This window comes from Balaenoptera acutorostrata, chromosome 7, assembly GCF_949987535.1.
Source record: "Balaenoptera acutorostrata chromosome 7, mBalAcu1.1, whole genome shotgun sequence".
NCBI classification, from domain to species: domain Eukaryota; kingdom Metazoa; phylum Chordata; class Mammalia; order Artiodactyla; family Balaenopteridae; genus Balaenoptera; species Balaenoptera acutorostrata.
In genome coordinates, this window is record NC_080070.1 from 63,239,378 (window position 1) to 63,261,577 (window position 22,200).

The window sequence follows — 22,200 nt, forward strand, 5'->3', positions numbered from 1 at the left end:
GAAGCAACAGACTCATTCCTCAGTGTGTTAAGGTGGGAGCCACTGTGTCTCTGAGCTTTTCCACAATGCAGAAGGCAGATGCCATCCTCTGCCAACGCGTCCAGGACTGTTGGAGCCTGGCTTCCAATGGCCGGTCACTTTCCATTCCCCGGTGGTAGGAAACAAACTGAAAACAACTGGGGTGGCTGGAGGTCATCGGGACTCTGGTTTCCCCACAGACCCCACTGCTTGTCCAGCCACGGTAGCTGCCTCACTCCATGAGGGTGTTCCTTTCCTTGGATTGGGTCGCACCCCTGCCCCCCAGCTTTTCTAAAGAATCCTGTCATTTTTGGAGAAAAAGGAGTTAAGATTACTATATGTATATATAATTTTTATATGTTAATTTTTGGGGAACCCCATTGTCTAGTGAGTCAGACATCCGGAGTTGAATCTTAGCTCTGCTACTTGCCCGCTGGGACTGTGGTGAGTTAATTAACCTTTCTGGGCTTCAGTTACCTCAGCTGTGAAAGGAGGAGGATGACGTGGTCTCAGTAGGGCTGCTGAAATGTTTAGATCCAATAACTTATGTAAACTACTCAGCCCAGCACCGGGCACAGAATGGGTGCTCACTCAATAGCAGTTTCTCCTTCTCTCCAGCAGAATGCCAAGGTTTCTGCCCAAGCCCACCACAGGTTCTTAAATCTGGGCTTTGTTTTGTTTTGTTTTGTCCGTCATTTAATCTCCAGAGCAAATAATGTTTAGTCATGTTATGGGATCAGAAGCCTGGAGCAAACAAACTACTACCGCAGTGTAGATGAAAAACTAAATCAGTAAGAAATACTCAGTGTTATTTGATTCATTTCACCTATGACGGTTTTATTTATTTATTTTTGATGACACACCAATGGTCATACTATTATTTTAACGTATACACTCAGATATGTAAAGTTTTAATTACCCTTATAATTTCATCTATCAGAAAGTAATTATTTTTGCTTTGTTGACTTACAAGTTTTTGCTGAACTGGTCTCTTTAAAGCTTGTCATATTGTCTCTTTGTATATAGTAACTTAAGAAAGAGTGCAGAATGTGGGCAGGTAGCATAATTTTATAGTAGCCACATTTTAAGATAAAATGTAGAAACACCCTAATAATAAGGTTGGTACATTTGCTTCTTTTTAACTAATCCTGAATATTTTCTTTTTCTTGAAATGAGGTCTGTTTTTTTGGCTTTGCTTCTCATCTCTTTTGCGTGCGCTCAATAAACGTCTGTAGGTTTAACTTACAGAACTCATCTTGGGGTTTAATCGAGGCTTCCCTTACTGAATGGTGTTTCATGCTTGGTAGGGGCCTAGTCTGAGTAATCCTTTTGGCTAATTGGACCAAATAGTTTCCTGCAAGTTATCTGTGGTGAATTACAGTAGGAGAGCCCAGTGAAAACTGTCCACCCTAGTGACCAGGAGCTAGACCTCGGAGCTTATTAGACCTGAATCCATCTCTGGTTCACATGACATTAATTAGTTGTTGGTCTAGGCAAGTCACTTACTTACTATCTTTGTGCCTCAGTTTTCCTATCTGTAAAGTGGAATAATAATGCCTAATTTATCAGATTGTTGTAAGGATTAAATGAGACAGTACATGTCAACAACTTAGCCCAACACTTACATATACTGAGTCTTTAAGAAACCATAGCCATTATTATGTGATGGAAAATCCAGTGTTAATAAAACTTTATCTTATTGGTCACCTTAAAACAAAGCAACAACAAACCCAGTTTTTCATGTTATCAATTGAGATAATAGATTCTAAAGCCAGACTAATAGAAAAATGTCTTTTTGATGCATATAGGTTTATAGTTATTTGAATTGATAAAAGGGTCTATAGAATGTTAAATAGTAGTTAGCTGTTGAAATAATTAATCCAGTTTCTTAAAGATGTTTAACATAGGACCAAAGCCTAGTGTAGGCATTGGAAGAATTTAGTATACTTTTTGAAATTTTTCCAGTATTGGATCTGACTCACTGACTTGAAACAAACAAAACAGAAGCTTGTTCTCCCTGTGCCCTTAGTGCCAAGAAATAAATCATTGCTATATTCATCAAGTCATAAAGTTTAAATCGTCTCCGAGTTGGACACCTCAGGGTAGTATTTGATGCTAACCACTGATTCAACCAGGACCTGGTGATATTTAATGGACTGTTGTTCAAGGTCAGTTGACACTAGGTGCTGCATCGATATTAAAGTATTGCACAACAATATGGATGTATAAAAACGTCCATTAAGCAATGAATATAAATGAACGTTATTTGTCCTTGTAACCAAATATGCTATGGTTTACGGTTAGGTAACCACATACTGTGCATCAAGAAAATTTCCTTGCTTTAGCTTTACCAATAATTTGCCCTTTTTCTGAGCTACTCTTAGGGCTGTAGCTCCTTAGCCACAAAGCACACAGGCATTTCTTTATGTGTTTTTCCTGCTTTCCTATTTTCTGCAGGCCAGAACCCACCCCATCCACTCTGGGGTGGTGCTAATGCTCAAAAATGTCACTGTCTTTGCCCTTGATGGTAAAGTGCCAGCATTTCTTGAACACCTGCTGTGTGCAGTTGCCTTGACATGACTCCACTTGGAATTAGATGGTAGCTGCCAAAGGTCAAGCCGTTGGCTTCACGGTCAACATTCCCAGGTGAGATAGAGAACAGGGAAAGGAAATAAAAAGAAGGAGACAGGGTATAGAGAATGAAATCTTGTTGTTTGAATTCCTGAAAGAACTGGCAGAAATTTTAGGGAAAAGGGTAAGAAATTATTTTTACTTCTCAGCACCAGTATTCAGGCACAATATCTGAACAAATTATAAACTTTTAAAATAAATAAAATATTGCTTAGCTGTTACATAGGTATTCCTTAAGTAGCTTAGATTAATGTATTTTTAAAGTAGAAAGTTAGCATAGTTTGTTACAATATCAGATTTTTAATTTGACACACCACAGATGAGACCCTATAAATACTTAGTAATGAACTGCTGTCTCATCAGGCATTTAAGGTTTAATCACTTAGTCAATTTATATCTCACCGTCCTTACCTTGCCTGGTCCCTGTGACATTCACCATATTGTCAGTAAGCTGCTGTAACCTCAAGTGAGATTTGGCATTTTTCCCCATTCCTAACACCTGCCCTTTCATGTAGTGCTCCAAAAAATGAGATAGTTCTTTGTAGCACACATCAGTAGCTCAACAAGTGTTTCTTTGAAGCAACAGATTATTTACTCTTGTGCCGTATGGTTTGACCTCGGCACCTTTGCTGTCTAAAAACAGTCAGAAATATTTTCAAAACTTAGATTCCTCAAGATCAGTTTTGTCAAGGAAGCTGACTGGTGTTCCTAATAACATAGCAAGTCAAGCAGTACCTTTAGAACATCTGAATATTTACATTAGGATCAAAAGCTAGTTTTTCTTAAAATTTATATGTAAAAAAGAAAAACTGTGAGGCTGTACTAATCAAGATATTTCATGATCTTCAGAGAAACTACAGGATTTTAAAATTGCCACTTTGGATTGATGATGAATTCATGAAGAGTAGAAGAAATGACCCAGCTTGCCAGTGGTTGGTTGGAGAAACTTATAAAGATGTTCAGATTCTACATATATGTCTATACACAGGGGAGCACAGAAGGTTAGCCAGGACTTGCCCAAAGAGAAATCTGAGTAAACTTGATAGTTCCTGTGTCAATGGGGAAAATAGAAAGGCAGCTTAAATAAGTCAAGACTGTTTAGCATCTAATTATTATGCAGTGAACCCCCTTCTTTCCCTTGATTGTTAAAAATTCTTGAAACCCTGGAATTGCTCCTACGTTCAAGGCATGAGGCAGATTTGAAATTCTGCTAACACTTTCATTCGAGAACTGGCCAGTAGCAACTTTTTAACAGGAAGCAAAGAATTCTGGTGTTTGGTCCAGACCTGTATTTTTTGCATTCACCTCAAAGGAAGGTTTGTGAGAATTTATGACTGTTGTTTGTAATAACAACCTTTAAAAGTCAGCTATTCTCTATCCCCACCCAAATATATTTGCAAGATTACTTTTAAGTCCATAAAATCTATAAAAATCACCCAAATCCTTCTTCAAACTATTAAAATTTAGTTTTACACTGCTTCTTACAAGATTGATGTTTTCTCTCCACCGCTTAGAATAATATTTTATTTGTCTTAAATTATTTCAAAATTTAAGTTGGTATTGCCTTTGTTGTAGAAATCTTAAATTCTAGAATTTGGAAATTTGGCAAACAAGTTTGAGCAGGATATACCTTTCATAACAGTTCATAACACTATGCAGTCTTATAATCTGCCTTTTACATTGCCTTTTCCATCCTGAAGTGTCATAACACTTTTTACAGTTTACTACATGTAGCAGTCAACAGATTCCTTAATCATTTTAGTATCTTTGAACTTTATCCAGCATCCATTTATGTCTTGACATGTAGCTACCAGAATTAAAGACTGTTTGAGAGCAGAAATTAAAGTCTTCCTCAGCTAATGTTGAAATCAGGAATTCATTGTTTCTCCAAATCCTTTAAACCCTGACTTTTAGGCATGATTTTATGTTTTATTTTTTTGCACTCCATTCATTTGATGGAAACATTAATTAAGGTAATAGCACGGCAGCATTTCCCAGTGCCACTGTGAGTCCCTGAGCAGCGGTGCACGTTACATTAACTTCTTCAGATTATGAAGCCCCTATTTTGCACCGTGAAGCGGTAATTTCAGGGAATAGCGCTTAATGAAGTTCCCCCAGGTGTTGAACTTACTAGAGGAGCGTTGACTTCCTCTTTTAAGTGCAAGGAAAAATAAAGTAGGAGGTTTGCTTTGTTTTTGTTTTTGTTTTTAACAGATTTTTAATGCAACGAATTAAAACAATTAGAACTATACTTCAATTTAAAAATAAATAAAAACCACATTAGAATGACAGTTCTGGTCCTCTCTGCCTATTGAGCCAACATTAACTTGAATAAACACGAAACCATTGGCTTGCTAAAAAATAATTTTGGATTTTTCAGTTAACTGCCGCTGATGTGATAAGGACTGAGCAAAACATGCATATCTCTTCTTCTGAAAGTGGGACTACTAAGTATAAGACATTAAATCAACTTATTAAAAATTTAACACCTTTGTAAAGTGACAAAATTATTTTTTACTCCTAAATAAAATGCTTTCTTTTTTATTGTAATACAATTAATCACTTTATAATTATAGTTTTATTGAAGAAATCCTTCTTACCACCTTCCTCTTGAAACTTACTATAGTGATAAAATGCTGCTGTTAAACCATTAGGGACGTGCTCCACATGACATGGTGCATGATAGATGCTCAGCAAATTTTTATTGATATGTTGAAGGTCTACATGGTAATGGCCTCTTTCTATGTAACATGTACTTTTTGTAGTCAAATCTCAACTTTTATTTTTTTACTATATTTTAATTATGATCTAGGCCCTATTTATATTTAATTATCTTTCTAAAACTATTCTTATTAGATTTAATTCAAATGTAAAAATTTGTACTACAAAAACATTAAAATGAAAAAGAACATTAAAATGTGTTCATGTTTGAACTCTTTACACGGTTTTTTAAAATTTTTTAATTTAATTTTATTTATTTTTTTATACAGCAGGTTCTTATTAGTTACCCATTTTATACATATTAGTGTATACATGTCAATTCCAATCTCCCAATTCATCCCACCACCACCCCCCGCCCCCACGCCACTTCCCCACATTAGTGTCCATATGATTATTCTCTACATCTGTGTCTCAATTTCTGCTCTGCAAACTGGTTCATCTGTACCATTTTTCTAGGTTCCACATATATGCATTAATTTACGATATTTGTTTTTCTCTTTATGACTTACTTCACTCTGTATGACAGTCTCTAGATCCATCCACGTCTCTACAAATGATCCAATTTCGTTCCTTTTTATGGCTGAGTAATATACCATTGTATATATGTATCACATCTTCTTCCATTTCAGTCAATGAGTATTTAGTTTGCTTCCATGATCTGGCTATCGTAAATAGTGCTGCAGTGAACATTGGGGTGCATGTGGATTTTTCAGTTATGGTTTTCTCTGGGTATATGCCCAATAGTGTGATTGCTGGGTCATATGGTAATTCTATTTTTAGTTTTCTAAGGAACCTTACTGTTCTCCATAGTGGCTGTATCAATTTTCATTCCCACCAACAGTGCAAGAGGGTTCCCTTTTCTCCATACCCTCTCCAGCATTTGTTGTTTGTAGATTTTCTGATGATACCCATTCTAACTGATGTGAGGGGATACCTCACTGTAGTTTTGATTTGCATTTCTCTAATGATTAGTGATGTTGAGCAGCTTTTCATGTGCTTCTTGGACATCTGTATGTCTTCTTTGGAGAAATGTCTATTTAGGTCTTCTGCCCATTTTTGGATTGGGTTGTTTGTTTCTTTAATATTGAGCTGCATGAGCTGTTTATATATTTTGGACATTAATCCTATGTCCATTGATTCGTTTGCAAATATTTTTTCCCATTCTGAGGGTTGTCTTTTCGTCTTGTTTGTAGTTTCCTTTGCCGTGCAAAAACTTTTAAGTTTCATTAGGTCCCATTTGTTTGTTTTTGTTTTTATTTCCATTACTTTAGGAGGTGGATCAAAAAAGATCTTGCTGTGATTTATGTCAAAGAATATTCTTCCTATGTTTTCCTCTAAGAGTTTTATAGCGTCCGGTCTTACATTTAGGTCTCTAATCCATTTTGAGTTTATCTTTGTGTATGGTGTAAGGGAGTGTTCTAATTTCATTCTTTTACATGTAGCTGTCCAGTTTTCCTAGCACCACTTATTGAAGAGACTGTCTTTTCTCCATTGTATATCCTTGCCCCCTTTGTCATAGATTAGTTGACCATAAGTGTGTGGGTTTATCTCTGGGCTTTCTATCCTGTTCCATTGATCTACATTTCTGTTTTTGTGCCAGTACCATATTGTCTTGATTACTGTAGCTTTGTAGTATAGTCTGAAGTCTGGGAGTCTGATTCCTCCAGCTCCATTTTTTTCCCTCAAGACCACTTTGACTATTCGGGGTCTTTTGTGTCTCCATACGAATTTTAAGATTTTTTGTTCTAGTTCTGTAAAAAATGCCATTGGTAATTTGATAGGGATTGCATTGAATCTGTAGATTGCTTTGGGTAGTATAGTCATTTTCACAATATTGATTCTTCCAATCCAAGAACATGGTATATCTCTCCATCTGTTTGTATCATCTTAAATTTCTTTCATCAGTGTCTTATAGTTTTCTGCATACAGGTCTTTTTTCTTCCTAGGTAGGTTTATTCCTAGATATTTTATTCTTTTTGTTGCAGTGGTAAATGGGAGTGTTTCCTTAATTTCCCTTTCAGATTTTTCATCATTAGTGTATAGGCGTGCAAGAGATTTCTGTGCATTAATTTTGTATCCTGCAACTTTACCAAATTCATTGATTAGCTCTAGTAGTTTTCTGGTGGCATCTTTAGGATTCTCTATGTATAGTATCATGTCATCTGCAAACAGTGACAGCTTTACTTCTTCTTTTTCGATTTGGATTCCTTTTATTTCTTTTTCTTCTCTGATTGCTGTGGCTAAAACTTCCAAAACTATGTTGAATAATAGTGGTGAGAGTGGGCAACCTTGTCTTGTTCCTGATCTTGGCGGAAATGGTTTCAATTTTTCACCATTGAGGACGATGTTGCCTGTTGGTTTGTCATATATGGCCTTTATTATGTTGAGGAAAGTTCACTTTATGCCCACTTTCTGGAGAGTTTTTATCATAAATGGGTGTTGAATTTTGTCAAAAGCTTTTTCTGCATCTATTGAGATGATCATATGGTTTTTGTCCTTCAGTTTGTTAATATGGTGTATCACATTGTTTGATTTGCGTATATTGAAGAATCCTTGCATTCTTGGGATAAACCCCACTTGATCATGGTGTATGATCCTTTTAATGTGTTGTTGGATTCTGTTTGCTAGTATTTTGTTGAGGATTTTTGCATCTATGTTCATCAGTGATATTGGCCTGTAGCTTTCTTTCTTTGTGACATCTTTATCTGGTTTTGGTATCAGGGTGATGGTGGCCTCGTAGAATGAGTTTGGGAGTTTTCCTCCCTCTGCAATATTTTGGAAGAGTTTGAGAAGGATAGGTGATAGCTCTTCTCTAAATGGTTGATAGAATTCGCCTGTGAAGTGAATGGTCCTGGGCTTTTGTTTGTTGGAAGATATTTAATCACAGCTTCAATTTCAGTGCTTGTGATTGGTCTCCTCATATTTCCTATTTCTTCCTGGTTCAGTCTCAGAAGGTTGTGCATTTCTAAGAATTTGTCCATTTCTTCCAGGTTGTCCATTTTATTGGCATATAGTTGCTTGTAGTAATCTCTCATGATTCTTTGTATTTCTGCAATGTCAGTTGTTACTTCTCCTTTTTCACTTCTAATTCTATTGATTTGAGTATTCTCCCTTTTTTTCTTGATAAGTCTGGCTAATGGTTTATCAATTTTGTTTATCTTCTCAAAGAACCAGCTTTTAATTTTATTGATCTTTGCTATCGTTTCCTTCATTTCTTTCTTTGCCTCCATTCTTTTTCCAGGGTCCTGGATCTTCTTCACTAACATTATTCTGAATTGTTTTTCTGGAAGGTTGCCTATCTCCACTTCATTTAGTTGTTCTTCTGGGGATTTATCTTGTTCCTTCATCTGGTACATAGCCCTCTGCCTTTTCATCTTGTCTGTCTTTCTGTGAATGGGGTTTTTGTTCTACAGGCTGCAGGATTGTAGTTCTTTTTGCTTCTGCTGTCTGCCCTCTGGTTGATGAGGCTATCTAAGAGGGTTGTGCAAGTTTCCTGATGGGAGGGACTGGTGGTGAGTAGAGCTGGCTGTTGCTCTGGTGGGCAGAGCTGAGTAAAACTTCAATCCACTTGTCTGGTGATTGGTGGGGCTGGGTTCCCTCCCTGGTGGTTGTTTGGCCTGAGGTGACCCAACACTGGAGCCTACCCGGGCTCTTTGGTGCGGCTAATGGCTGACTCTGGGAGGGCCCACGCCAAGGACTACTTCCCAGAACTTCTGCTGCCAGTGTCCTTGTCCCCACGGTGAGCCACAGCCACTCCCTGCCTCTGCAGGAGACCCTCCAACACTAGCAGGTAGGTCTAGTTCAGTCTCCTGTGGGGTCAGTGCTCCTTCCCCTGGGTCCTGATGCACACACTACTTTGTGTGTGCCCTCCAAGAGTGGAGTCTCTGTTTCCCGCAGTCTTGTCAAAGTCCTGCAATCAAATCCCGCTAACCTTCAAAGTCTGATTGTGTAGGAATTCCTTCTCCCGTTGCCGGACCCCCAGGTTGGGAAGCCTGGGGCTCAGAACCTTCACTGCAGTGGGTGGACTTCTGTGGTATAAGTATTTTCCAGTTTGTGAGTCACCCACCCAGCAGTTATGGGATTTGATTTTATTGTGATTGTACCTCTCCTACCGTCTCATTGCGGCTTCTCCTTTGTCTTTGGATGTGGGGTATCTTTTTTGGTGAGTTCCAGTATCTTCCTGTCGATGATTGTTCAGCAGTTATTTGTGATTGCGGTGCTCTCGCAAGAGGGAGTGAGAGCACGTCCTTCTACTCTGCCGTCTTGAACCAATCTCCTGAACTCTTTACCCTTTAATCATATGTTTTCATGTCTGGAAAGCAACTTACAGTGGTTGCTTTCAGGAGCGGCATGTCGGTGGAGAAGGAGACTTTTTACTAATTGATTAATTCAGCAAATATTTATAAAGCACCCATTATGTGCAGACACTATGTAAAGTGTTGGCTATTGCAGAGGTGACCAAGATGGACATGGTCCCTGTCTTTGTGAATTTTACAACCTAGTGGAAGAGCCAGGCATTTAATATGCACATATGCATACACACACACACACATATGTATTTACTTACAAATTGTAATGAGTGATATGAAAGAAAAGGATGCTATGAGAGAGAATTCACAAGGGGGAACTAATTTAGGGTAGGAGGTGGTTCAGGAAGTGATATTTGTGCTGAAACTTGAACGATGAATCAGAGTTAGCTGGGCAAGAAGTGGAGGAAAGCGTTCCAGGTAGAGGAACCAGCATGTGCAAAAGCCCTGAGGCAGAAAGGATTTTGGCTTACTGGAAGAACTGAAAGAAGACCAGTATCACTGAAGTACAGAGAGGAGCAAAGAACTGGGATGAAATTGGATAGGAACAGGCAGGTCAGAATATACAAGGTTTGGCAGTTTGAATTTTGTTCTGAAGTGCAAGGGGAATTTATTGAAGGAGTTTTAATAGAGGAATGGTAGTATCTGTTTTTTGTTTGTTTTAATTTAACGACCTCACTGGTCTTTAAAATAAAGAGGAGAATCTGTAGGATATGGCCTAGAGCAATAATAAATAGTCCAGGCGAGAGGTAGTGGTCACTTGGACTAGAGTAGTGACAGTAGAAATGGAGAGAAGTGAGCACATTTAGAATGTATTTGGGGATATGGTGATGGATTATATATGGGGACAAGGAGGTTCCCTAGAATTAAGTAAGTGTCCGATGGCATGAGCCATAGGGTGGAGGATATAGATGTCTAGAGAAGGAACAGGTTTTGGGGAACATCAAGAGTTCAGTCTTTAGACAAAGTAACTTTTATGTAGTAATGGAGGTTTTTAGTAGAGGTTTGGGCTTACAGTATAAATCTGGGGATTATCAGGGTGCAGATGGTATTCACATCTTTGTGAATGAATGTGATCACCTAGGGGGGGAATGTTGAGAAAGAGAGCCCAGGACCTGCCCCTAGGGAGCTCTGAAACCTAGAACTTGAGTAGAATAGGAGACGTTCATAGACGGACTGAGAAAGAACAGCCAGAGAGTCAAGAGGAAAATACTGAGGAGAATGGGTGTTGGGAAAGCTAAGAGAAAAGTGTTTCAGTAAGAATTAGACCCATTCTTGTGTAGTTGGAGTAAGCTTATATTACCTTTATAATTATATATGTATGTACATATATATTTTTTTCCCTAAAAAATGACTTTTTAATGTATTGGTGGGGCTGGCTGGAGCGTGTCGGGAGCGGGCGCTGAGGCCCAAGCCGCGGGACCCTAGCGAAGGCCGTGCCGAGGTCGCTGGGCCCCGCCGGGTGGCCCTAGCTGCCGCCATGGGCATCAGATTTTTAGAAGTTATCAAACCTTTCTGTGCAGTTCTACCAGAAATTCAGAAACCTGAAAGGAAAATCCAGTTTAGAGAGAAGGTACTATGGGCTGCTGTAACTCTTCATCTTCTTAGTATGTTGTCAGATACCATATTTGGAATCATGTCATCAGATTCTGCAGATCCTTTCTCCTGGATGAGAGTTATTCTTGCATTCAACAGAGGAACTTTAATGGAATTGGGTATATCCCCAGTTGTAACATCTGGTTTGATTATGCAGTTGTTAGCTGAAGCCAAAATCATTGAAGTTGGAGATATACCCAAAGACAGAGCCCTATTCATTGGAGCCCCAAAACTGTCTGGTATGATCATTACCATTGGGCAAGGCATTGTGTATGTCATGACGGACGTGTATGGGGATCCTGCTGAAATGGGTGCTGGAATCTGTCTCCTTATCATCATTCAGTTTGTTGCTGGTTTGATTGTGCTGCTGTTAGATGAGCTGCTACAGAAGGGTTACGGCTTGGGGTCTGGGATTTCCCTCTTTATTGCCACCAACTTCTGTGAAACCATTGTCTGGAAGGCCTTTAGTCCCACTACCATTAACAGTGGCAGAGGTACAGAGTTTGAGGGTGCAGTCATAGCTGTCTTTCATTTACTGGCCACCAAGACAGACAAAGGTCGAGCTCTAAGGGAGGCTTTCTATCGTCAGAATTTACCCAATCTCATGAACCTCATGGCTACAGTTTTTGTGTTTGCTGTTATATATTTTCAGGGATTTCATGTGGATCTTCACATTAAGTCGGCCCAGTACCGAGGGCAGTACAGCAGCTACCCCAAGCTCTTCTACACCTCCAACATCCCCATCATCCTGCAGTCGGCCCTGGTGTCCAACCTGTATGTTATTTCCCAGATGCTGTCAGTTCGATTTTTAGTAAATTTACCAGGCAACTTTTTAGTAAATTTACCAGGACAGTGGGCTGATGTCAGTTGGGGAGGACCTGCTTGTTCTTACCCAGTGGGGGGCCTTTGTTACTACCTTTCTCCTTCTGAGTCCATGGGCGCCATATTTGAGGATCCTGTCCATGTGGTTGTTTATAGCATCTTCATGTTGGGATCATGTGCATTCTTTTCTAAGATGTGGATAGAGGTGTCTGGTTCCTCAGCCAAAGATGTAGCTAAACAGCTTAAAGAACAGCAAATGGTAATGAGGGGCCACAGGGATACCTCTGTGGTTCATGAGCTTAATAGGTACATCCCCACGGCGGCTGCGTTTGGGGGCTTGTGCATCGGCGCCCTGTCCGTGTTGGCTGACTTCCGTCGGGGCCATCGGCTCAGGCACTGGAATTCTGCTTGCAGTCACTATTATTTATCAGTATTTTGAAATATTTGTTAAAGAACAGGCTGAAGTTGGCGGGATGGTGCTTTGTTTTTCTAAATGTTCCAGTATTTCTTTTTGTGTGTGTGAAAGGGAAAATATTTTGACACATTGTTTTTGTCAGATAATGCTGGCTCCTCTTTTCTTCTCTCACAGTTTGTTTTCAAGTGCTGACCGTCTCATTCCTGAAATGGGCACGGAGCTAAGCCTGTGTGCAGCATTAGTACCAGCTGCCTTAACACTGAAGTTTACATTATTCATTAAAAAACCTACATGCAGTGTTGCCTGTGATGCTGGAAAGCAATGTACCCGCCTTGCCATGTTCAGTTGTGACGGTGAGATGGTGACGTGGATCAGTTTTGCACACAACATTCAAGACACTCAATATTCCCCCCACTTGTTTAAAAATAAATGTAATTCAGATTGCCAAAAAAAAAAAGTATTGGTATCCAAAAAACAAACCTCACTGTACCTTAAAAAGTAAATTAACCAATGAGATGACCTTGGATGAGCTCTCTTTTGGAGTAATTTTTTTAAATGTACACCTATAAAAGACATGTTCAAGTACACGTACAAGATACATACAGAGTGGGAAATATACAACATGCAGAATCCAAGTAGAAATTGTTTTTATAAAATTAGCATCCTGTTTTCCATGTATTATTACATGCCTCTGCTGGTTGGATTAATAGGACTTTAAGAAATATAAATGTTAAGGTTGAGTTTAATTTAGTTTTGATTTCTTGTTTGTTCTGATGTGTCAAACTTGGAAAAGTAGGGATTTCTCTGCCTAAGTATGATTTCCCCTTCCTAGCTGGGTAATATAGCTTAACCAGTCAGACTTCAGGAATATGCCTGGTATTCCCCGAGCCTTTTTACAGTTGCAACAGCTGATGCTACTGAATTATTTTAGCAAATGATAGAATGTTTACTTGTAGAAGAAAGAATGGTGTAATGGAAAGAGCGTGGACTTGGATTCAGTCCTAGTTCGAATTCTTACTCCTGCACATTTGCACAGCCTACTTAATCTCTTCATCCTTAGCTTTCTCATGTATGAAGTGGCTATACATAATGAATACCTACTGCACAAAATTTTTGTGAGGGTTAAATGAAATTAAGTATGTAAAATGCTTAAGAAAATGTCTTTCACAAAGTGTGCACTTAATAAATGTATTGGGTTTTTTTTTTTTATGTTTATAAAAAATATAGTTTCTGGAGTCTCCTGGCCCTTGCATCCAATGTGCATCAGTCATTATTTTTCTCATCTAAAAAGATTAACATTTATTTTTCATCATAGAAAATGAGATTTTCACCATATACAATATTATTTATGTTTATAAATATAAAAAAATTTAAAAATCAAGGCATAATTCATGTAAGTATTGTTACTCTGTTTCTCAGGATGCCTTTTCTAAGTGACAACTGCTTAGAAGGATTAATTCTTTTAATTAATGAGCCTAACATTTAGAACCAAAATTTTTAGGTAAAGTGATTTTCAGGATTGTCAAGTGAAAAGAATGTAAGTATGAGTAATCACAGATTTGAAATTCTGTATTCATTTATCTGAAATAAGCTTGATTGACGACAGAGTTACTATTGTTTGATGCTTTAATTTTTTCATCTCCGATATTGATGTTTTATTTCATATAAAACGGCACTATGGTAGAACATTTGCTCTTCTTTCTGTGGTAGTAGACTTGCTTTAAACTAAACCCATCAAAGTGCTATACATTCAAATGCAATCATGTTAAAGTAATAATTCTCAGTGTGTTTGAGAAGACTTGCAGAGAAATATTTATTGTAAAGCACATGGCTTTTACAGTGCGTGCACTAGGCTGTTTTTGCTTGGTCTGTATGTATGTCTGTGTATCTGCATTCCTGTTGAAATCTGAAAGAGGTGCTGTATATTTAAGTATTCAGTTTAGTCACATCAGTGTGCATTTCTGTTTAAGTATCTGTAGAATTGGATTAGACGCAACACAATCAGATTTGGCTGGTGAGTCAAAATGAAATGTATATAAATTCACTTTCTTACAAATAAGTTGCTCTAAAATCAAAGTAGGAGAATAAATGTAGTGTGAAATGTTACGCAAAATCCAGGCACAGCATAATTAGCAAAGGTTAGTAGAAATGCTATTTGTTAAAACCTGAAGTGTAACAGTCAGTTTCCTCACAACAGGAAATAGCAAAGCAGTTAACAAACATCATCTGTCAAAAACAGTGTTAAGGCAGGTTAAGAACCACAAATATACGAAGTTTATAAGTTGTAAAACTGAAAAGGGAATGCATTTGATTTTAATATTTTTACAAATTTTTTAAATGTTATACCGATTGATTTATTTCAATAAAATTTCCAAAATCATGTTAATACTTCCTTTATCTATGGGCTGATAAAATATTTTAGATGTGGGATTTTCCTACTTTGGACAAAGTGATTCTACTGAAGGAAGAATCTACTCATAATTAAAACTGGGGAAAGTAAGTTATTTTTTTCCATTCTTCACTTTCTTAAAATTATTGTGGTAAAATATATATAACATAAAATTTTCCATTTTAACCATTTTAAATGTACAATTTAGTGGTATTAATTACATTTACAATGTCATGAAACCATCACCACTGTCTATTCCCAAAACTCTTTCATCACCCTAAACAGAAACTATATTTTTTAATAAAATCTTTATTGAGATATAATTCATATACTATAACATTAACTTACTTAAAGTGTACAATTCAATGGCTTTTAACATATTCACAGAGTTGAGCACTCGTTGTGTAGTTTTACAGGCAACTCTAGAACCTTTTCATCACTTCAGAAAGAAACTCTGTACCCAGTAGCAGTTACTTTTCATTTTCCCCAAACTTTCTGCCTCTATAGATTTCCATTTTCTGGACATTTTGTTTATAAACATTTTGTTTATTCATTCATCAGTTAATAGACATTCAGATTATATCTACTTTTTGGCTAATATTAATAATGCTGCTGTGAATATTTGTGTACAGGTTTTTGAGTATATATGTTTTCATTTCTCTTGTGTATATACCAAGGAGTGGAATTGCTGGGTCTTATGGTAACTCTATGTTTAATCATTTGAAAAACTCCAGACTGTTTTGCAAAGGGACTGGCCCATTTTACAGTCCTAAGTGCAGTGTGTGCAAGTTCCAATTTCTCAGTATCCTGGCCAATACTAATTGTTACTGTCTGTCTGTTTTTTCTTGTTTAATTAATTTTTATTGGAGTATACTTGCTTTACAGTGTTGTGTTAGTTTCTGCTGTACAGCAAAGTGAATCAGCTATACATATACATATATCCCCTCTTTTTTGGATTTCCTTCCCGTTTAGCTCACCACAGAGCATCGAGTAGAGTTCCCTGTACTATACAGTAGGTTCTCATTACTTATCTATTTTATACATAATAGAGTATATATGTCAATCCCAATCTCCCAATTCATCCTGTCCCCCCTTCTCCCCCTGTTATCCATACGTCCGTTCTCTATGTCTGTGTCTCTATTTCTGCTTTGCAAATAAGTTCATCTGTATCATTTTTCTAGATTCCACATATAAGCAATGTTATACAATATTTGTTTTTCTCTTTCTGACTTACTTCACTCTGTATGACAGCCTCTAGGTCCATCCGCATCTCTACAAATGACCCAATTTCATTCCTTTTTATGGCTGAGTAATATTCTATTGTATATATGTACCACATCTTCTTTATGCATTCTTCTGTTGACGGATATTTAGGTTGCTTCCATGCCCTGGCTATTGTAAATAGTGCTGCAGTGAACATTGGGGTGCATGTATCTTTTTGAATTATGGTATTCTCCAGGTATATGCCCAGGAGTGGAATTGCTGGATCATATGGTAGTTTTGTTTTTAGTTTTTTAAGGAGCCTCCATACTGTTCTCCCTAGTGGCTGTATCAATTTACATTCCCACCAACAGTTGTAGGAAGGTTCCCTTTTCTCCACACCCTCTCCAGCATTTATTGTTCATAGATTTTTTGATGGTGACCATTCTGACTGGTGTGAGGTGATACCTCATTGTAGTTTTGTTTTGCATTTCTCTAATAATTAGTGATGTTGAGCATCTTTTCATGTGTTTGTTGGCCCTCTGTATGTCTTCTTTGGAGAAATGTTTATTTAGGTCTTCTGCCCATTTTTTGATTGGGTTGTTTGTTTCTTTTTTGATACTAAGCTGCATGAGCTGCTTGTATATTTTGGAGATTAATCCCTTGTCAGTTGCTTCGTTTGCAAATATTTTCTCCCATTCTGAGGGTTGTCTTTTCATCTTGTTTATTGTTTCCTTTGCTGTGTAAAAGCTTTTAAGTTTAATTAGATCCCATTTGTTTATTTTTGTTTTTATTTTCATTACTCTAGGAGGTGGGTCAAAAAAGATCTTGCCTGTCTGTCTTTTTGCTTGTAGTCATCCTAGTGGATATGATGTAGTATCTTATTATGGCTTTGATTTGCATTTACCTGATGGCTAATGATGTTGAGCATTTTTTCATGTGCTTTTTGGCCATTTGTATATTTTCATTGGACCAATGATTATTCATATTTTTTCCTTATTTTTTAACTTGGCTATTTATGTTTTTATTATTGAGTTATAAGAGTTCTTTATATATTCTAGATACAAGTCTATCAGATATATGATTTGCAATTATTTTTTCCCATTCTGTAGGTTGTCTCATAAATCTTCCTTTTTGAGATTCTACTGCTTCTTCTTTCTGATTTCTAATTACATTGTGATGTTATTTTGAGAAATTCTGTTCTCCTTATGGGATGTACATATCAGTGACAAACTTAGAAAGGTTATACTTTTATTACTCTGTGCCAAGAAAGTTCATTTTCTAATCCTGCACTCTGTGCTGTAGCATTCAGGAAGCATTTATTTTGGTCCCTGCTTATGTGCTGTACACTGGAACCAACCTCTGGGGGTATAAGGTGGAACTCATTCTTGGTAAGCCTACAGTCTAGTGGACAGGTCAGAAAAAGTTATGTTGTCAGGAAAAGCGCTGTATCTTTACAAAGCAAGGAGAGTTTATTTTATTAGATTTATGATATAAACTTACAAGTAGTGGAAGGAGACTTGAACATCACTGAGTCTGTTTTACTTAATGATGTGTAAAACTAGTCTAGTTCAGTGATTTCCAACAAACAGTCTGTTTCCCCACATTTTCCACTGCCCCTCATCAGAGCTCCTGCTCAGTCTCTCTGAGCCCTGGAAGCTGATCATGCTGGCACATTATTTTTGTCATTTCCCAGGCTGTTATTCTCTCCTCTTACTCAAGTCTTATCTAGAATCCAAGGCCTACCTTAAGGCCCCTCATGACTGGTACGTTTATGATAACTGATCATCTTTTCTTTCTCTGATTAGTATAGTACTTTTGAACTTTAATGGCGTCTTAACTAATAGTCTCATGTTTGAATGCTTGGTTGCCCTCATAGCGTAATTGTACCATAGAGTTCAGACCATTTATTTCTTTGGGACACTACTCATGGAACCGAATGGAAGAAACATGATAAAAGCAAGAGTTTCTGTTCTAACTTGGTAAAATCATTTGGAAAAGTGATGGAGGGAAACATTCTCTGGGCAAAATCAGATAGCAATGAATTAGCATATGCATTAGTTGACATAGTTAATTAAACAAGCTGTTATGTTGAGTTGAAGGCAAGGAAAATATGCAGTCAGTTATATTTGAGGCTATTTAGCATGTTTCTTTTTTCTACCCCCAGATTTTTCATGGGATATGCAGTTTTAGTAGGTTAACTTGGAGCTCTCGTATGTTTAAAGTTTTCCATTTCACACATGTTGTCTAAATATGTGCACATAGTTTTTGCTTTTGCTACCAGCCTAATAAAAGCCTCTTGTGAATGCTTATCACCTTGTAAAGTAGTTACCAGAGCTACAGTAAAATTTGCCTGCAAGTGAAAAGGCTTTGACTTCCCTAGAGGGAGAATAAAAAACATATGAGACAAATAGCAGCAACTGAAATTATCTGGTGTAGAAAGTGGCAGAATGCCAACCAAATGCTCTGTCCCTAAAATGTTTTAAATTTTTATCTCAGCTCACTAAAAAGACCACCTTGTTTAAAGAACTTCAAACGCAAACTTGGAAATGTCTCATTATTTTGGTACAATTTACACAAACAGTCCCCTTTTTTTATTGCTATCTTCAGGGTTTAAGGTCCTGTAGATTTAAAAGAATTTTTTTAAGATGTTTATATCCCTTCTTAAAAATGGAGTGTTTGTATATGTGTGTTGTGTGTGTGTAAATTGTTACTGAAAGTTATTGCCATGTTTTTGATACTTCATATATCTAATTAGAAATGGTGTTGATTGTTCAATAGGCAAAGTGACCTTCAAGTGCATGGTGAGAAATAGTAATGAGATACCTTCACTAGCCCGTAGGCCATGAGGACTCTTTTCCTAAATAATAGAGATGCAAGGGGTTGATAAATCCTACTATTGTTTTGGAGTTGCCTTGGGAGGATATTATGTAGTGGTGTTTTGATGTCTGTTCTAGGGCAGAGGACAACTCTAGCCTTGCTTTGCTCAGAAGTATTGATATTTTTTTTGAAGTTATCATTTAGAAAAGTCACTCACCCTTTTTCCTTTATAACTCTTTATTTGATCCTTTCAGAAATCCCTAGAACAAGGCAGAGCAAATGCTTTTATCCTGGTTTATGGATGAGGAAAACTGAGGCTCAAAAATATCCAGTGACTTGGAAAGGTCACCAGGTAGTAGATCATGGGTTTTCTTCCACGGCTCTACAGTGTACTCAGAAAGCTTCAAATCTTGGGTTATTGTGATACTTAGCAATTATGAAATATATTTTTGCTCAGAAATAAAAAAATTCTTTTAACCAATTGAAACTGCCAGAAAGGCTGCCAGGGTAGTAACTCAAAACAGAGTGGAGACGGAAGGTTTTGGTCCTTTCATGTGAAGCGCTGAGCCCACTAGGTCAAGGTTTTGAGAAATGGGAAATCTTCATTGTTGCTTCCTGAGTTTCTCTCTGAAACTGTTTCTCTCTATAACTAAAAATTCGGCTGCCATTATTTTCAGTTTAACAGGTAATTTTCCTTGAAGGAAAAGGAAAGTTTGCTGTGCTCTTGGAAGAAAGTACAGAAATTAAATCTGAATCATTAAATTATTAGAGAATGTGCTGTTTCTGGGCCCAAAAATAGGAAAACAAAGTATAATCATCTAATAAGGCATTATATGTTTTATTGTATGCATTATGTTTTATTTTATATATAAAATTAAATCTTTTATTTTATTTATGTTTTATTATATACCTGTTTATGTCATAAGGTGAAACCAAATTCTGTTCCATGGATTAGAACATAATATAAATTCAGTACCTATTTATAAAATACAGATTTATAGAAATATTATGGAACTAATGATGACATTTTGATATTGCTGCTGCTACAGAACTAGATGACCAATCCCAGAATTGTAATATGAATTAATCACTCAATCTCGTTAGAGCTGCTATAAATTTTTTTAAAGGGAGCAGGTGAGATAGGACTTATCTTTGCCTTGGATTTATATTTATAGCAAAGTAATCAGCATTGTGCTGTGGCGGTATATTAATAATACAGTCATAATGCTGATGCACCTATTTACCAAAGTTTGTGAAATATATTTTACCTTTTCGTAGCTGTTCAAATGCTATATATCATGTTGCTCTTCTGAAAATAGTAGTACATTTTAATATATGTTTAAGTTTTTAAAATTATTTTTTAAATTAAAAATTTAGGGAGAAGAATTATAATATTTATTAGTTCAATAATACTTTGGGATTTAGCTCTGTCAGCCTAGAACCAGGCATGGTCATCAATGAATCTAACACCCAACTTCCTACACTCCAAATACCCCTTTGCATCCCATTTTATCGCTGTGCTAGAGACATCCCATCATACAAGATTTTCCTCCATCCTTGGCTCCTCTTAAATCAGTGTGATTACATTAATTTCTATATTTGCTTTTTTTTGTTTTGTTTTTCAAAAATTTCCCTTGCTAGTGCTTCTGAAAGTTCTAGCCTATAGCCTTTCCATTCTTGGTGTTGGTATTTTATAATGGATTTGAAGAAAAATTGCGTGGGATTCCAAGGAAAATATCTATCAGTTACTTTTTTTTGAAGTTAAAATGAATGCTGTAACAATTCCACAATAAATACAGTGAGATTTAATGTGTTAAATGAATTTAAATTGTTTTGACATTTTTTTTTCTTGAAGGACTCTCTTCTGGGTTTTTATAATCTCACTTAAGTAAGAATATAAAGTGGTTTAATTACTTTCCAGCAACACACACTCTAACAGCCAACATTCCAGGTTAAAGCTATGTGTCTTCTTTGGGTTTGAACTGTTTCCATTTAATCCAAGGGAAAATATTTGAGGGACATTAGTTGATGCATTTTCCAGAAATGGGAGTCGGTAAGTATTTTTTTCATAGCTTATAGAATATTTAGCAATTCGAGCCTTTAATATTTAATTTTATAACATTCTCAGTACTGGCAGCAAAGGCTTCCTCCAGAAATAGTGAGAAATTATGTGAATTCCCTTCTTGGTATGTTTAGGAGGGCAAGTCATAAATCTTTAGCCTCATATTTTTCTAAAATAAAACCAGGCATATATCTGCTCTGATCTAATATGCAGATGTAATGAAAATATTCACAGAGTAGTATATGTTAAGATTTTGAAAGTTCTCACAAAAGGTGGCATAAACTGAAACTGTTATTATGCAGAAATCTAAGCTGGAATTATTCTTTTCTGTGATAGTTTATCTAAGTTCTGTAAAAACTTTAATAACGTTAAGTACTAATGAAAGGACCTTGTGTGTCACATTTGCATTCATAAATATCCATGAAGGATCTCTTTCACCAATGTTATTCAATCTTAGTCCAGGACAAGGTCAGACATTGATTATGTTTGACAGTTTTAACAAAAGTGAATAGGGAAGATAGATTTTCTTAATTATATTGCTAGAATGGTGAGGGGCAACCATCTTTAATATGTAGTATAATATAGAAAGAGGAATGTTAATGGAGTAGAATAATGGTCAGTTACAACAATAATAATAACTACTATTTAATGAGCATCTGCTAGATGCTGGGCCACATAATAGCTCTTTATGTGTGTTTTATATAATGGGATTTTAGCACATATCTTAAGAAGTTCAGACAGCGTTATACCCATTTGCCCAAATACGGAAAATGAAGTTCCAAGAAATTAAATGATGTGCCTAAAGCTTCCCAGCTAGAGTCCATTTCACATACATCAGACTCTACTAGCCCAAGCTGCTTGCCAATGTTTGATTACCTGTGATCAGAGATAGGTAAAGGATTGATAATGTACAGGTTGTTTATTTGGCTCAGAATTGTGTTTGTGCTTTTAAATTTGAATTAACTGTCTTTGGCAGTTTGGAGTTTACAACATGATGGGAGATAGTAAAACACTCAAATTAGTGTGAATATCTTGATTTTAGCTTCTCTGATCACTCCCATTTCATATTACACGTGATTCATATTTTTCTTATATTTAACAAACGTGTGCAGCCCGAGTGTGTATCAGGCGCTGCTCTCAGTATTTATGAACACGAATTCATTTACTGCTCACAGCATCTCTATGGGGTATTATTTTATCCCTGTTTTACAGATGAGAT

General features: G+C 36.8%; 2 protein-coding genes across 4 annotated transcripts in view; both read left to right on the forward strand.

Moving 5' to 3' along the window:
* UMAD1 (UBAP1-MVB12-associated (UMA) domain containing 1) overlaps positions 1-22,200 on the forward strand; it is a 240,602-nt gene that overhangs the window by 90,875 nt on the left and 127,527 nt on the right. The gene's annotated exons all lie outside the window — the stretch shown is intronic.
* On the forward strand, positions 11,158-12,534 carry LOC130708583 (protein transport protein Sec61 subunit alpha-like). Its single transcript, XM_057549788.1, has 2 exons — positions 11,158-11,236; positions 11,300-12,534. The coding sequence occupies exons 1-2, from the start codon at positions 11,158-11,160 to the stop codon at positions 12,532-12,534; spliced, it is 1,314 nt and encodes a 437-aa protein (XP_057405771.1).